The 16,364-nt window shown below is 52.4% G+C and overlaps 6 protein-coding genes across 6 annotated transcripts; 3 read left to right on the plus strand and 3 right to left on the minus strand.

Annotated features, from left to right (window-relative positions):
• Positions 1-530: 530 nt before the first annotated feature.
• BKA58DRAFT_398538 (uncharacterized protein) lies at positions 531-2,954 on the minus strand (the record flags this gene model as incomplete). Its single annotated transcript, XM_046171492.1, has 3 exons — positions 531-1,883; positions 2,156-2,787; positions 2,837-2,954. 3 exons carry the CDS (start codon positions 2,952-2,954, stop codon positions 531-533), a joined length of 2,103 nt encoding a protein of 700 aa, XP_046029321.1.
• A 759-nt stretch (positions 2,955-3,713) lies between these two features.
• BKA58DRAFT_96730 (uncharacterized protein) lies at positions 3,714-5,141 on the plus strand. The gene is made up of 2 exons (XM_046176297.1): positions 3,714-3,915; positions 3,967-5,141. Exons 1-2 carry the CDS (start codon positions 3,896-3,898, stop codon positions 4,988-4,990), a joined length of 1,044 nt encoding a protein of 347 aa, XP_046029322.1. The 5' UTR covers positions 3,714-3,895; the 3' UTR covers positions 4,991-5,141.
• A 150-nt stretch (positions 5,142-5,291) lies between these two features.
• Positions 5,292-6,149, minus strand: BKA58DRAFT_307981 (acyl-CoA N-acyltransferase; the record flags this gene model as incomplete). The annotated part of the gene is made up of 2 exons (XM_046167186.1): positions 5,292-5,996; positions 6,069-6,149. 2 exons carry the CDS (start codon positions 6,147-6,149, stop codon positions 5,292-5,294), a joined length of 786 nt encoding a protein of 261 aa, XP_046029323.1.
• A 1,593-nt stretch (positions 6,150-7,742) lies between these two features.
• Positions 7,743-9,665, plus strand: BKA58DRAFT_398541 (uncharacterized protein; the record flags this gene model as incomplete). Its single annotated transcript, XM_046171493.1, has 3 exons — positions 7,743-8,221; positions 8,397-8,995; positions 9,052-9,665. The coding sequence occupies 3 exons, from the start codon at positions 7,743-7,745 to the stop codon at positions 9,663-9,665; spliced, it is 1,692 nt and encodes a 563-aa protein (XP_046029324.1).
• Positions 9,666-10,270: 605 nt separating this feature from the next.
• On the plus strand, positions 10,271-12,540 carry BKA58DRAFT_398542 (uncharacterized protein; the record flags this gene model as incomplete). Its single annotated transcript, XM_046171494.1, has 6 exons — positions 10,271-10,687; positions 10,900-10,932; positions 11,246-11,774; positions 11,837-11,929; positions 11,972-12,163; positions 12,218-12,540. The coding sequence occupies 6 exons, from the start codon at positions 10,271-10,273 to the stop codon at positions 12,538-12,540; spliced, it is 1,587 nt and encodes a 528-aa protein (XP_046029325.1).
• Positions 12,541-13,348: 808 nt separating this feature from the next.
• Positions 13,349-15,442, minus strand: BKA58DRAFT_354635 (uncharacterized protein; the record flags this gene model as incomplete). Its single annotated transcript, XM_046168618.1, has 2 exons — positions 13,349-14,690; positions 15,358-15,442. 2 exons carry the CDS (start codon positions 15,440-15,442, stop codon positions 13,705-13,707), a joined length of 1,071 nt encoding a protein of 356 aa, XP_046029326.1. The 3' UTR covers positions 13,349-13,704.
• Between the last annotated feature and the right edge of the window lie 922 nt (positions 15,443-16,364).

Below are 16,364 nucleotides of genomic sequence, written 5' to 3' on the forward strand. Positions count from 1 at the left end.
GCTGCAAATGTCGATTATTATTGTGGTGTACATGACCCTCGAGTAGTTATGATGCCAATTCGTTTCCTCATCACGATAGCTTCCGGCTGTCATCTACATTCTGCCGTTTCGCGAAGAGCAGTAGGTCTTGAGTGTACCTAGAGCGTATTGCCAGACTGAAGATGTTCCGAAGTCGCCCAATCACTTGGTGAGGTGCGACGCATTCGCCCTCTGTACACCAGTCACCCTAAGATGTGTGTGGCTTACGTCTGGTGATTGTCTCCTAGGAGCCTCATATATCGACTCGATGATGGCGCCCCGGGGTCTCCGTGTAGGCGTCCTTGCATTACGCTGCGTCGTCACTTAGCATGTTCCTGCCAACACACCCATCACCCCTCCCAATCCATGGCGTATATGCCGACAACCTGCACAATATATACAATAGCGTGCCATCTCAAAAACGCCTTTGGGGTATCAAACGCCGTACAATGCCGTAAAATCGTGCAGGAAAGATATTCATATCGTCGTCCATTGCATCTCAGCAATCCCGCTCAAGGATTCGAATGAACAAAACGTGCGCCCTGACATGGCGAGCGAGCCTGCTTGAAAACTTTTATCCTGCCTAGCATCCACCCAGACACCCATGAGCGCTCGCCTTCGCGGCTTTGGTGGTGGCCTAATCGGATGGAGTATCCGAGGCGGCATTCGATGCCGTCGTGTTCGAATTGGAGACAGCGGCCGTCTTTCGCGCAAGCCCGTTGGCAGTTGTCGAAGGACTTGGAGGCTGTCTTGCCCTTCCTGTATGTGACGTCTTCGGACATGTTGGACCAGTCTTCGGCCCTCTCCTGCAGGTGTGGCTCGATCATTGTGAAGAGCTCTTCGAACATGAGCGGCCGTTCGGGATGCGGTCGCGCTTGTTCCCATTGGGAGAGTCGTGTGAAGTCGTCTTCGCCGAGGTGGTGCATTGTCATGATGGCTTCGCACCACTGCTCGTTGTCGAAACGCATGCTGAACGGCTTCTCGCCATTGAACATGGGCCAGTATCCGCGCAGTGAGACACCGCTCTTCTTGAGCACCTGCGCTAACATCTCATCTCCGCAGCATTGCTTCTTGACGTCGACGCCGAAGAAGTGTGTTCCGGGGAAGTGCTTGTTCTCACCAAACATCCTGCCAAGCGCCATGATCTTGTCCAGCGCTGCGCGCGATAGCACGAAGCCAGTCCCGCCGTGTGCGAAGGTCGTCTTCTTCTTGGGCCAGACGGGGGAGCCGAAGTAGTAGGCCGTCTTGGGGTTGAAGTTGGAGAGGAAGCGGTAGAGGTTGTCGTAGTTGACGTATGTATCCAGTTCCAGGAAGACATACCACTCCGACTCGGGCCGCATGTATGACGTCCACTCCATCATGGGCAGGAACTTGTACTTGTCCAGCCGCCACCCCTCCTCCGTCTTGTCCTGGGTGCTATTCGTTGCCTGAATGCGGTCGTATACGTCGAAGTCGGGGTTGTTGAACTTGTACTCCGGGCGCAGGTGGGCGAGGGCGTCGGCAATCTCGAAGCCGTTGAGCGAGTCCTTGCGATCCGAGAAGATGAGCAGGTCCTGTTTGCACCTTCCCAACCGGTTGAGATACATGGGCAGCTGGGTCGCGACTTCCCCAGCGCCAATCTTCAGCACAATGGTGACGCGCTCCATGACGCCGGCGGTGAAGGGCGAGCACTCCTCACCAAAGTGCACCGGAGAGACGGGCGCGGGCCCAGCGGGAGGGGGCCGCTCCTGCAAGGTGTCGTAGCCGCGCTCGCCCCGCCATAGCCGGAAGACGAGCGAGGTGAAGAAGAAGGTGACGAGGGTTATGGCGACGCACACGAGGCGCAACGGCGTCAATCGCACCCTCATGGTGGTGGTGGTGCGAGACTGAGTCCGTCATGTTTGCATGAGCGGGCCTGGCGCGCGGAAATTGGCGCTAGTCCCAGCTCCAATCCGGCTAGCCGGCCGTTCTATGCGCGCCTCCGCGGGCGGCCTCGAACGTCTCTCCATCTGACATCACAACATCACCATCACGAGTATCATGGTAACACCAACTCTGATTTCAGCCCGTGAAGATATCTTTTACCATGGTCATTAAGACCTTCCCACACCTTCTAAATAGGGAACTTGACGTGCCAGTTTTCACCCCCACCACCCACCTGGATCTCAAGCGAACTAATCTTCTTTCCATCAATTCCACCCCGGGGATGCAGAAGCGTCAAGACCCCTCCCGCCTGATCTATCCGGTCCGAGTTCCTGTCCGATATACGGCGTGCAGTCTTTGGCTTCATGACTAATGTCAACACCCAATCCAACGCATGCGTACGCACATCAGACGGAGTATGAACCGACACGGGCTGTGCGCGCAGGATAACAGCTTCCCTATCATTAAGCCGCAAATACATGTCGCAGATTGACGGGATATAATCAATCGCCTTATACAGACTGAATGGCATCATCTCCCATTTCTCAATAAAGATCTCGGCGTCCGGGTGACCACGCAGGTATTCGCCTAGCCACTTGAGATCGACACTGGTGTATGTTCCCCAGCCATAGTCTTGACCGAGCTCTACGAGGAGTTTACAGGCGGGAATTCGAGGAAATGCCGACGTATCAGCATAAAATATCCGGAAGAAGCGTTCTACTAGGACGAAGTGGATGTGAGCTGTGACAGAACCGAAGTACAACGGCATGTACTCCGACCGGGTAGTCCGGCATGCGTTGCCGAAACCTATGGCCGTCGACAATCCGACGTCTGAGAGGTAGTCATCATATATCCAGTTAAGGAGTTCTGGAACAGATGTTAGCACATGTGCAGACGATAGGGCGCTGGAACTCACCACCGGGAAGATCGAGGAAGCCCTTGGGTTTTGAAACACCTGCCTCGTTCGTGTCTAAAAAGGATGCATCTAATGATTGAAGGGCAGGGCTTGGAAGCGTATTGCCCGACATCGCCATGCTGCCAGTTGCGATTGCGGTGCTATTTGAGAGTCCGTAGAAGTAGTATGGTAAGTAAACTAGAGGGGTTGCGAAGACTTGGTTGAACTGCCAGATGCAAATTTCCAGAGCGTCGCCCGTGGGAGAAGATCAATATATCAACGCTGGGGAGAGAGACCGAAGCGCAGGAGCCGACATCGAGCATTCAACATGGCCTTTCACCCAGCAATTGCTCGATCGGGTGTTGAGTGTAAAATAGAATATATTGCCATCTCTCAGTTACCTCGGAGTCTAACTGTACGACTTGTGCTGCAAGAAAATTTCACTTTTTATCAACAATGCAATGTAAGTGTAATCTGCCGTTCACAATACGAGCACGAACACAAGAGCACAATCGAGTGAGTTGTGAAGTGGGCCGTCAGACCATCGACACTACCTGGTTATCTGCGGATTCGTTGACAGTGTTACTACACCATGGTTGATCAAACCTAGACGAACCCTGGCCACCCACAAATATCGACTTAACCACTCATCAATTTACACAATCAGATATCCTGGCGAAAAGACTTCAGCCTCGAGCGCGAAGCCCAGAAGCCCAGAAGCCCAGGAGATAGTGTTCCTACCAAGGTATACACTTGCGTGAGCATAGCAGCGAGCCAATCAGAGCTGGTAGAGACCGGTCTGAGCTTACGCCTTTCCCTGTTGGGACTACACTACCATTTTAGCTCGTCAGCCCTCGAAACTTCCTCCCAGTCCTCGCGTCCATTGTTTACCTTACCTTACATTCGCCAGCTCTACATAAAGTTTTTCGCGCCTCTTGACTCATGCGCTCTTGACCCTGGACATAATATGTTTCTGTGTTTAGCTCGACTTTGATACATTGAAGGCAACAACCACTATCTGCCCCTGGACCTCTCAATCATCGGCCCCAGCCCGTGCACCGATCTTCAACCACAAACAGGATGGCGCCTTCGTTCCCAGAGCAAGTAGACCACAACCCATCGGCTTGCAACCTGTCGCTGACACACTTCAGATTGCTGTCGTCACCGCAGTTCACATTCTTCGTTGGTGAAGAGCGTGCGCCGGTGGTCGCTCACGCCCAAGTCATGGCAAGTCTATCGAAGCCCTTCGACCGTCTCATCAACGGTTCGATGAGAGAGTCAGAAGAGAAATGCGCTGCCTTGCCTGAAGTCGAGAAAAATATCTTCCTTCGCCTTGTTGAGTTCGCATATCGTAGCGACTATACGATAAGCTCTTACCCGAATGAAACACCAACTTCAGAGGACTCAGAGGCGATGGAAGTGGAAGATGAAGAGGACGAATACATGTCAGACGACGACGAAGAAGACAGTACAGACGATGAGGAAGAAGAAGAGAATGTTGAAGAAGATGCAGAAGAAGACGATACTGATGCTACAAAGCTGCGAGAACTTGCTGGAAAACCGCTGGACGAAATCATCGGCGAATTTGAGAGTATGAAGAGCGAAAGCCTTTTTGAGCTCTTTATTGAGAAAAGCTACACGCTTACCCTCCGCACGTCTCACGCCGAGAACACGGTCGCCGTGGACTATTCCGCACATCGCATAGGAGACAGTGACCGTGGGCACAAAGCCATCTTCCTTCTCAACGCCAGGATGTACTGTCTCGCTCATTACTACATGATCCCCCCATTAAAGTATCTGGCCCTGTACAAACTCCATGAGGCACTCAAGCTGTGCATGCATCCCGACTTCCTCGCGACACCTGAGCGCATCGACGACATCGTTGCTTTGGTCGATTTCGCATATTCCAGTGAAAACACCCAGGACAGGGATACCAATACAGCGCGCGATGCACTACGGGAGGAAGTACTGGAGTATGTCATCGTCCACATAGATGCCCTAGGTACAACACCGGCTTTCCAGGAGCTGTTGGCCGGTCAAGGGCAGTTGGCGGCCGATTTGATCGTTCAATTCAGCAAGGAACGTCGCGGCGAGAAGAACAGAACAGAAGCTGCGCCTAAGTATTACAGCGGAAAACATCTTGCTCTCGCTTGGAAGAACATGGAAAATGAGTAGAAGCCTGAGTCGAGACTCGTTAGGTACTGTTTGGATCTGATACTAATCTGCGATGATGGGGGATGTGAAGTTGCATCTGACAACGCCAATCGTCGATGGATCTTCATACGTAATTGTTTCGCTATCTATAGTTCCTGTTAACGTCTCTTTGGGAAGCTTAGTTACCTCTGGAGACTCCGCACTTCGTACCACGTCTACAAAAATCACGTAGATAGTTTGCATGATCGAAAGGTCAGCAGCTGCAGGCACGCTGCCGTATATTCTCGAAGTAGGGCGATGCTCTCCGCATCCAAAAAAACACTTAATCTTGAAGACCAGCCTGAGTATCCTTTGCCGGGACACCAGTTTTGCAAAGCCCGGTCTTCTCTCTCTCCTCTTCCGTCTCCAAGCCCCTGACAACCTTCGGTCCCCTCCTCAGCATATTATACTCTCCGCACGGCACGAACCCCAGATGCATATAAACGGCCCGTGCACTCGGCCTACTCTCCAGATACATCAACGTCTTTGGCTCCGTACTATCCGCCTGCTTCAACGCCCACTCCATCAACTTCTTCCCCACGCCCCTGCCCTGCCACTCCGGCCACGTAAGCAATGGTGCAAGATACCAATGCCTCTCCCCGCCCGTAGCCTCCCTCCTAATCTCATCATCTTTGGCGAATCGCTCGCTCCAGTTCTCGGGGCTGACGTGCGACCACATCTCGTCGAGCTCTTCGTCAGTCCAGCCTTGCTTCTCTTTCCAACCATAATGATCGGCGGCACTACGCCGGAAGAGGTTGTGCGCGGAGGGGTTGGTGGGGAGCGTCCAGCCGGCTATTCCTACGGTTTCGCCGGTGGGGGTGTAGACGGCTTTCATGAAGCAATGGTGGGGATCGGTGATGGCGGGGGTTAGTCGTTGAGCCATGCGCTGAGTCCGGATTTGTAGGCTGTTCTCGCCGGCTGGGCGGATTTCCGGGGGCTCCTTTTTGGCCCACCAGTCGTCTGGGAAGCAGAGGTAGAGGCCTTCTGCCTGGGTGGGATTGTTAGTATGATGAGGTTCGTGGGTTGAGTATGCGGGGGAATGGGGAGTGGAGGAACTCACGATCTTCTCCGCATCTTGGGGAGTGCATTTCTCGATTCGTAGTTCGGATTCTGGGAGTCTTCGCGAGGGCTCTACGGGCATTGTTTGGAAGCCATCGGAGTTATCAGTTGGTACTTTGATGAACTCTGCTTTTTGAGAGGTCATGGTCGTGGTTGATACCTAGGTATTGTATCGGTGAAGCTCTCAGCGTCGAAGCGTGCGCAGGATGAAAGGGATGCAACGATGCAAGCGGTGGGTTGCCTAAGTATGCTCCCTCCAACACACTTATGTACACACTGAAAGGGCAGACCAGACCTACGTGATAGTAGCATTACGCCCTTTTCTAGCGCTTACTCGCGCGAAAGTATCCGACGGAATACCCAGGTGTTCGCAATGAGTCGACTCATCCTTGCTCATGCGCATCGGAGTAAACACCGACCGAGAGCACTTGAGAAGAGCGCGGACGCGGTGTCACGCGTTACCCGAAATGTGTTAGTCGCGGACGTCATTGCTCCGCTCGGAAACGGGATGGAACGCTGCTGCACCTTACTGCAACGGCATCGTGACTTTCACACCACCATCGCCCTTACCCTGTAGCCACAATCTGCATGATTACAGGTCCCGCTAAATCATTTTCCAGATGTCTACGACGATCAAACGCGATATCGCATCTAGTAGACATAACGGGGTCTACAGTAATGACACGCACGTCGCCCCGTTCAAAGATCCTCTCTGGACTTTCACCCCAATCGTTTGGAATCCATGGAAGGCACTAGGAACAACAATTTTATGAACAACAATGACCTCACTCACTTGCAGAATTGGGAGCCGAGTGCAAGTGATCTTGGTGCTGCAGTATTGTTCCTCTTGTCTCATCATGCACACATGAACGATCCTTACAAGTGTCACTAATTATTTATAGCCTATCATCATAGTCTATTCTGATAGGAAAAAAATATGTCCGAGCATCTTGACTGACATGAGCAAGCTTTTCGGCGTGTTGACAACCCATAAGTCTACTCTTCTCGCTTGGGCGATGCTGCTCTTCCTACTTCAATCGTACTCGCTTACGTCGATATGGAGAACACCAACCAACCAAGTGGCATTGTCGGATATGCCACATGTTCAACTCGGGGACCATCAGAGGTTACCGACGCCGAAGAATTTTTTCAGCATGATATTTCAGGACTTTACATCACTACCGCGCCTGAGGATCCCTCTAGCCAGACCACCATAGTCAAGCACGACAAGTTTACTGAAGAAGTTTGTTTGGTCTGGGACTCTTCATGGGATCGAACAAATCAATTCCTCAGCGATACAGAGGAGCCTGCATTGATGGCGCTGTCATAGCAACAGATGAACTGGACCAGACAATATCGATTGTTCATAGTATACCTGGCGACACCACCCATAAAGACAACAGTTTCATACAAGAGTATGCGAGGAATAACGATCCAGCGAAGGTTTCTCCGGCCGTGTTGTAGAATCCTATTCTAGCACGCCCAATTAAAGAGGAAACTGAGGAGGAGGATGATGGCGATGCAGCGATCGCAGCGTCTGCAGGTACAAACGACCGTGAGTAGACTAAGGTACATATACGATGTCACGATCTGGTACTAACCATTCTCAGCGCTATTGTTCCATGTAAACGAGCATCATACGAGCCAAGCAACCCTTACCCTCGACGAACAGACAATGGTGCTAGACCTCAACCCCACAAAAGGCAATTCAAACCGGAAAGCCATCCATCTCAGAGGCAGGGGCGGTCGAAAACCAATCGTCATCAAATGGTACCCCTTCAAAGAAGGCCGCACCCTCCGCTTTGTCGACTGCTATCACCACACCACCACCGGCTCGAAAGGCAATAAAACAGTACGTAAATACAGGGAATGCCATGTTCATCTTCCGCCGGATGAATGGCGCGCAGGCTTCTCTCATGGGGTTATGACTGGTGCTGAGAGAAGGGCGTCTGTTCCGCATAAACCACAGCAGGCGGAATACAACGCTGGTGTATTTCCCCGGTTTATGGATGCATTGGAGAGGACTGTTGGAGTGGAGAATATTAAGAGGTGTAAGAAGGTTGGCGATGAGGTTATGGGTAAAGATGCGGATGAGGAAGACAGCGATGAGGACGCTGGACAGGTTGAAAAAGAGGAAGTAGATCTGCTAGGGGAGTAGGTTTGACCGTGCGGCCTTTGCAATCGTTTGTACTGGTATGACTATCGCAATCATGTCCAAGCTGGAAAACGGGTTTGAGCAATCTGCACGCCGTACTCACGAAAAACAAGGCTCGTCTTGTCACCTCGTTCATCTTGGTCAGTTCATCTCTAACAGACTTTACCCTAACAGTATGGAGAACCCCGAACGTGACAGTATCGAGATCAAGAAGGCTGAGCAGGAGACTATTGAGTCTGACAACACCAAACCGGAGACCACTCATGATGCCAACACAGAAGGCCCAGAAGAAGGCGCGAAAGACGAGTACTGGATACATGACGAAATCGCCGGACTCTACATCACCATGAACCCAGCAAACGTCCACGGCCGCACCACGGTAATCAGGCACGCCGACACGGGGGATTTTTTAGTGTTGGACTCATCATGGGACTATACACGGCCACTTGCCGACTACACAACGCACCTAGTCCGAAATGCGGCTCACATTGCCCTAGGCGTTGCGACAAATGCCGAGTTACTGGGACAACCGATATCAGTCTATCATGCCCCGGTGAAGGGTACGCCTAGCATTATGCGATCTGAGCCTTACAGCAGCACGCGTGTCAAGTTCATTCAAGAGTACGCCAAGGCACATGATCCCGCGCGTGTGACCGAATATGACTTGAAGAGGCCTGTTCCGGCAACTGGAGCGGGCGACAATGTTAACGCGGGAGTCACTGGTGATGCAGCGTCCGGCATCACTGATATTGCAGCTCCGAGCTTGAACGACCGTAAGTATCATACGTAATATCCGCGGAATCACGACACAATGCTAAAAATCTACCAGCATCATTCCTCTATGTCTGCGAGCGCAATTCGGGCTGGGTCACGCTAACCCTCGACTTACAAGACCTTGCCGCACCAAAGATGCAGCTAGACAAAAACAGACCCGTTGATCTTCTTCGCGGCAAAGACGGCGCTAAACCCTTCCACATCGACTACTACGCCTTCAAATACGGATACACGCTACGTCTGAACAACTGTGGCTACACCACACAATTCAAGGGCCACCCCATAGAGGGAAAGTTACGCGGCGGCAAGAGCACCAAGAGTAGCAGAGCTACAATCCCTTGGAAAGAGTTCCACATGCATTTACCTGATAACCGTTGGCATGCTCCATGCAAGCACGAGATGTGGGGAGGAGAATTCAACGGCAGGGCGCAGGGGACGCACAACGAAGAGTATGCAAGACACAACGTGGTGGTATTTCCTCGTTTTATGGATAAGCTGGAGGAGATCATCGGGGAGGGACGGATACGGATGTGTAAGAATAGGGGAAATGAGCTTGTTGACATAGACGCAGGGGATGGGGAGAAAATTGACGAAGAAGGTGAGGAGAATGACGGGGATGATAGCAGTAGGGAAGTTGGCATGGAAGGCGGCGATGGAGAAAGTGAGTAGAGTGTAGCGAACAAGGAGCGAGCTTGTGGAATGACATGAAGAGATGGTGAGCATCGATGCAGACGCCGGTTTTTCATGAGTTGTAGGTCAAGTTGTGATAGATCCTAGACATATGCATCAATGTTGCACTCAAATATTCATGACTGAAGAGGAGGACGAAAAGCTTCAGGGCAGGCATTACATCTGCACCTACAAATCTGTAACTCACAAGCAACGAAATTCCTCGTCAGCAGGACAGGTGACGTGGCCTACAGTCAGCACTGTGGCTTGTGGCTCCAGATTACAGAACTTGGTAGTCGGCATTTGTGGTCTGCAATGACTGCTTGCTGGAAGTTCAAGCGTGACTAGGTCAAAGGCCATCCTAGGCGACACATGTGTGCTACACTCAAACTTGCTGCGACGTTCAGCCTATAGCATCGCTAGACGTTCAACTACTACATCTACCGCAAAGTTACAACACAACCACCATGGACGACGACTTGTAGAAGAAAGCGAAGGATCAAGTAGCCTTCTGGAAGCTTCAGTCAGCATTTCGCGAATTTGAAGACACATATAACGGAGGGCAACGTTGGTACTACAAAGTCAAAAATGCGCCCGGGGTATAAATGAGAGCAGCCACCTTGAGCACCCCGTCCCGGTTCACGATTCTGCGCGAAGACGTACAACCGTCTTACACGGATCGTGTCCCCTCGGACTGTACCAATATTCTCGTCTTATGGGACTCTACATGGGATCAAGATGAGGAGGAGGTCGCCTACGATAACAGGATGGAGATGCCTTGGCAAGCTGGGATCCCACTTCACGGCCTCCTGATCATGGAGGATGAGATCAAAGATGAACTCACCATCTTAATTCAGCAAGAAGACGGTGTCAAAACACGACTGCACGTTTCTCCCATGAACGATTACCATCGGAAGATTATGAAAGGCGTGGTAGGGACAAACGAGACGTGGGATGACATGCGAGAGATTGGCCGTTGGGTACTAAAGCGTTGGTTTGAGGACAGGAATGAATCTAATGCTGTATGGCCACCAACAAGAAATAACGCTAAACATCAGTAACACGCAGAATGAAGGTCAAGAAGGAAGATACGTCGTGGTGATCGCACTTGTAACTTGACTTTAGCGTCTACGTATCATACCTAGGAGGCAATTACGATCTGTAATCCATCTCATCGTTAACACAATGGAAGTTTTGAGTGATTAGCTTGTTGCCTCTTACCTTTACAATATAGCTGCTGTGCCAGGACGGCTGTGGGGAGTCAATCGTGCGTGCCGAGTAGAAGATGCCCAGGTTGCGCAAAAACGAGGGCGTTGTTAGCGCTATGGCGTGTTGTACATGCCTGACGAAGCGGAAGACGGGACGACTGGTGACAGAAATGTATGGAGTGCATCGGGTGCTGACGTCGCGATGTATGAAGACTGCTTGTTGTGAATGAAGTGATCGATTGCTGTAGTCAGCTTGACCTGACACAAGTATCCTATCATCAAACCTGCGCAAAAGCGAAGCTATAACCCTAACCCTAACCTGCTACTACACTCATCAAAAGCTCACTCAGCACTAAGAGATAGTAAGAAAAGATAGCCCAAACGCGAAATGCCTTCATCAAGCTCAAAGATGCAACCAAAGATCTCGAGACCATGACGAGCCAGGACTCAGAGATGTACTACAGGACACGATGGCCTGGGATTTACATCGCAGAAAACTTCGTAAGCATCCCCGGCCATATCTCGATAGTCATGAAGTATACAGACGCTCCTGGACGCAAGACCTTGAGCTACTTGTGGGACTCTACTTGGGAGATATCTCGCACACTTTCCGGTCAAACTGTGAACATGGCAGACAGGGCCGGCAGTCGCGTACATGGTGTGCTCCTGATCGAAGCAGAACTGTCAGATGTCATTGAGATTCTGTACAAGCCGGCCGATGGTCCTGGAGTTCGGACGCGAGTAAACCCATTCACCGAGCGAGATCAAGGCCTCATGGACCACGTAGCATCAAAGGGCACCACTCAGCGTCAAGGGCCCCAAGACCTGCACGATCCTGGAGAAGACATGAACCCATCGTCGCAAGCAACCGGCAGCGAGGCCAGTGGAGATGCTGCCAACGGTGAGTGAATACTCTATGAGCGAACGGAAGAGTTGTCGCTGACCGCTACAAAGCAGCTGAAGACAGGACTGAGCCTGAAGGAAAAGCTAGGGTGACGATGAAGATGCCCGCAGACGCAGCCCAAAGCGAGAGCGACAGCGACGATGAAGACCGTGGTACGTCCATTCAAGACAACCGACGTACATGGACACTAACAGTGAACGAAGCGACCTTCCTCTGTTGCCGCCGAGACGGATCAGGAACGTACTACCTCATTGTAGACGACACCGAAGTCTACCACAAACGACTGAGGCCGGCTGAAGGAGTAGGCTTCGACAACGAAGCTTTCACCCGCATGCATGAAGATGGACCAGAAAAGCCGTACCAGTCATTCAAGCTGAGCAGAGATTGTAAGTTGCTTAACACCCCCAGGACACAAAATCTGGACTGACGCACACGGTAAGCAAGCATCGAGATCTCGCCGTTCCCCAAGGGCTGCACCGTTCGCTTTATCGGATGCGGGCTGAAGTCAAAGAGAAAGCAGGAGAATTCAACAAGTCGCGTGACTGTATATGACGTCTCCTTCCACGTTATCTATACAGAGTCGGATGATCTGCCGCATCGAGACCACGAGGTGGGTGCTGATGGTGTGTCGGAAGGGAGGAACTACCCACAGTGGCACGACGGGATTGCGCAGCACAACGAGAGTGTGTTGGAGGAGTTCCTCGATGAGTTGAAGGCTCTGGTGGTGAACGCTGCCGGCTCGTGGACAGACAATAGGCCTTGATGGAGACACACATAGTGGTGCGATGCGCAGATTCTAAATATTCCGTGGTTGACATCAAACGGGCACCGTGAGTGTTTTGGCATGTATCTAGTCGTCCAACTCTTGTCGCAGAATGCGCAGCTAAGACCACAGCAAGATTGTAAACGTGAATCGCGTCGCAAACTGATGTGTCAAGGAAGCCCAGAAGACAGGCAGGAGCAGATGCAGGTCTTGTGCCCGAGCTCCTCCCCTGACCAACCAGCCCCATCGCCAAGCCCCCTTCCCCTTCCTAGCTGAAGCCCCACAAAATACCCGTCCTGTACCTCGGTGAAATTCCCCGAACACTAGTATGTCACTCTTCCCCATTACCCACTCGTACCACCTTTCCACCAAACCCGCATGTTTGATAAACCAGATTACACGCTTGCCGATCCATTGAATGGAACTTTACGCCGAAGTTGCCTTAAAAGGTAGGTAAGAGAAAATTGGAAAAGAGAGGTGTGAGTTACTGAGGAAGATGCTCCGTGGCCAATCAGAAGGGAGGTATGAGGGATGCCGGAAGGGGGTTAGTGTTTGCAGAGGCTTGTGGGGGTCACGGCGGGCTGACGATGCGGCAACGGATAATGAGTCTACCTAGGTACTTGTCAATATATCTACATGTGTACATATCTTTGCAAACGTATGAAGTTCACCACGTGCTTAGATCACGGCCGTGGTCGCAGACGTGTTCGGCGCGAAGACGTCACGAGGTGGGATTCTGGCCAGGTGCAGGTAGTATCACAAGGTCGCTTGGACGACTGCGCTGATGAACAGTGTGCGCAACGCAATGCCAGGGTACTTTTCAAATGCGAACATGTGTATTCTATCATTACAACGGTGAGAACTACATGCGATGCGAGAATATGTGATGCAGGGGTATTGTGTTGCCAAAAACGCCAAATGGACTGTGCTTGGCCGGAGCCGAATGATGTGATGCGAACGCCCAAACTACCGATGATATGCCGGGGGGTATCTTACTACAAGATGATTGAGAACATGCGGAGAAAATAAGAAATAATCGCTACACAACGTGCGAAATTGCGCCATCGGTTTGTCTGTTGCCAGCTCTGCCATGACTGGATTGAGATGCAGCAACCATGCGTGGCTTGAACCAGGCGCAAGAAGCAATGCTTAGGAACGAGCACATCAACGACGCGATCGTCTCCGACCACTCGACTCCCCACTCCGATGACTTGGTCTGGCTGAAGCCTGCGAGCTGCTTACGCAATCCCAATTGAAAGGTATCTGCGATGTCGGAATAGTAACGCCCTCGTACCGTCGCAGCCTTTCTCGTCGCGGAGGTGGGGATGGTTGCGCAAAAGCCTCTTGTCGTACTTCCTCAAGCGCCTGGTTGGTGGCAGCGAGTACGGCGAACCGTCTGTCAGGCACGCGACGAGCAGCTGTGTTTGGGGTGCGAGAACGCGCTTGGCGCGGTGAAGAAGCTGACTGGTCGTGCTGACGAGAACGGTGGTGGCGGTTCTGAGACCGTGATGATTCTGGACTCGTCTGAGAAGCAGTCGAAGAGCGATGCTGGCGGGACGAGCGGTTGCTACGGGGCGAAGAATCCAGAGTCTGGTAACTGCGATGTTCGCGCTTTGGAGTCTTTGGTGGGGAGGGCGCGAACAGGGACCAGCCTCGAGAAGGTTCGGGTCGAATGTTCTTCTTGGATTTTGAATGTCTTACAGGGTCGCGCTTTGCTCCGCGCCCGCGCAGAGTGCTTTGCGACGTTTGCTTTGGGTGCTGCCGTCGACGGTGTTGACTTCGGTGGGGGCGCGGATTCAGTAGAGCCTCCTGTGATGAGTTGACACTACTTGGCTCAGCTGCACGGCGATACACCTGCGGCACTTCGACGTCCAGTGTAGAGCGGCGCCTCTCGCGAGTTCGGTATGCATCTTCGTATTGGTGTTGCGATCTCGGACGGTGCTCCTCCTTCTCTCTTTCGTGGCGCGGTGAGCGCGGAGATCGCGGGGTAGAGTCACCAGATCTTCTCCTTCTGCTCGACTCCTTGGGACTGCGCTTCTCCGAATATTCTGCAGCGACTGGTCTTCCCTCTCCATGAAGCGCGCTATCCGCCGGTCGGTCCCGCCTCTTCTTCTCGTCCGACGACGACGAGCTCTTACGTTTCTTGTTGCCTGGAAAGCCAAAGTTGAAAGACCAACACATGGCGACCAAGATGCAAGTCTTGGATCGCTATGCGCCCAAGGTTCGAGTCCAGTATCCAGGTTCTGAAGAGGTGATGACTGCATGCATGCAGATGCCGAAGTTCGGAAAGCTAAATTCGACGATGGGGGACGCGGGTGATACTTAAGACGCGCGACACAATTCAATAGACAAGAACAACCTAGCGTTTCAAGGGAAGGGAGACTTGAGAGAAGCGGATTGAGAATTATGATATCATGTGAAGACAAAGAGTGTTCCGGCCGGGCAAGGGAGCAAGTGCACCGCAGTCGCGGCGTGGAGGCCAAATTCCAATAGACGCATGGCCATAAGCTAAATCAAGAAAGGATTCAGTCAAAGTACCTTGTATCGAGGGTTTGCGCTCCAATCAGCGCACACCCCACTTGATGGTGTGCGAGAAAGTGACTGATTCGTAAGTTTGCACACAGTGGCTTACTGGGCCACATGACACCTCGGGCTCCAGCTGATCGCCTCATTGTCTGGCGCACTGCAGATGTCGGTCTGCAGTGAAATGGAGTGTAGAACACTGGAACACCAGCGCAGGGCCGGCTGTCAGTCTTATAAGCTGCAGCGATCTGCCCGCGACGTTTATGCTTCTTTGTGTGCGGCTTCTGTGCGTACCTGCGTCGCTGCTACGTGGCACCTGTGCTGTACAGAAGAGCGGCGGGACGGTTGCGGGACGATCCTGGGTGCAGAGTTCGGTCATGCTGCGAGGGTGATGGGCATTGCTAGCTGCATGCTGGTGCATGATGGTGCAGCTTAGCTGCATGATGATGACCGCCTGACCAGCCGAGCGCTGCAACATGTTGGGTTCCTTATCCTTATCGGCCCATCAGCGACGTCATTGGTGCGAGAGCGCCCCACTGCCCCAAGCGAGCTGTGAATGTTGGCTGTGATGCCTCGCAAGGTTTCAGCCATTCCTCATCATCGCCTTCAAGGGTTGCACGGCCGCGGGAGTGTGCTGTTCCTGCTTTTGCACGTCCTTAGCACAGACGGCGTTCGCGAGACACACGCTCCGCCTCGACGCCTTGCTGCAAGTAGTTCGCGCGCGTCGCGGAGGCTTGGTAGGTCCGAGGTAGCTGGCCAATAGTCGCGCAGAGATGCCTTTTCCTAACCAAGTCGTGGCGTTTCCAATGAATCGAGGAACCATTCGGAAGCAAGGCAGAGTAATGTATATTGCAATTGCCGTGACCGACACCATCAGAACAATATCGGCGGCGCCGGAGTATTGAGAAGCAGCCTGGATTAGAGCATGCCGCATACTATACGATGACTCATCCAATGAAGAGCTGGGCCTGTGCCGGAGCTGATCGACCGTCAAGAGGTGGAGATGCGGTAGAACCCGAGATCAAGTGCTCGCGACTCTTTTCGATCGCACTTACACGAGTCCTGACAGTTCGGGTGTCGGGTTATTGCATGGCGACTTGGAGTGAATCCGCGTTGATGTTTTGCTGCGTCATACAGGAAGAGATGATTTGAGAACATCGCGGATGGAATGCGACATGAAGAAGGAGCGCCAGGAGATGTCGGAAATATTCCGCTGGACTGCCGAAGGTAGCCAGCCCACCCACGCGTGTAATCACGCCAATCGTCACTCGTGCCGCGTGCGCATCTTGTGGAAGTTTCAT

Source organism: Alternaria rosae (genome assembly GCF_020736505.1).
Source record: "Alternaria rosae strain MPI-PUGE-AT-0040 chromosome Unknown BKA58scaffold_2, whole genome shotgun sequence".
NCBI classification, from domain to species: Eukaryota; Fungi; Ascomycota; class Dothideomycetes; order Pleosporales; family Pleosporaceae; genus Alternaria; species Alternaria rosae.

Bases quoted from the DNA above. Each gene is read 5' to 3' on its own strand.
- BKA58DRAFT_96730 (XM_046176297.1), top strand. From the start codon at position 3,896: ATGGCGCCTTCGTTCCCAGA. The intron at 3,916-3,966 runs GCAAGTAGACCA...GACACACTTCAG, and splicing joins ATGGCGCCTTCGTTCCCAGA to ATTGCTGTCGTCACCGCAGT.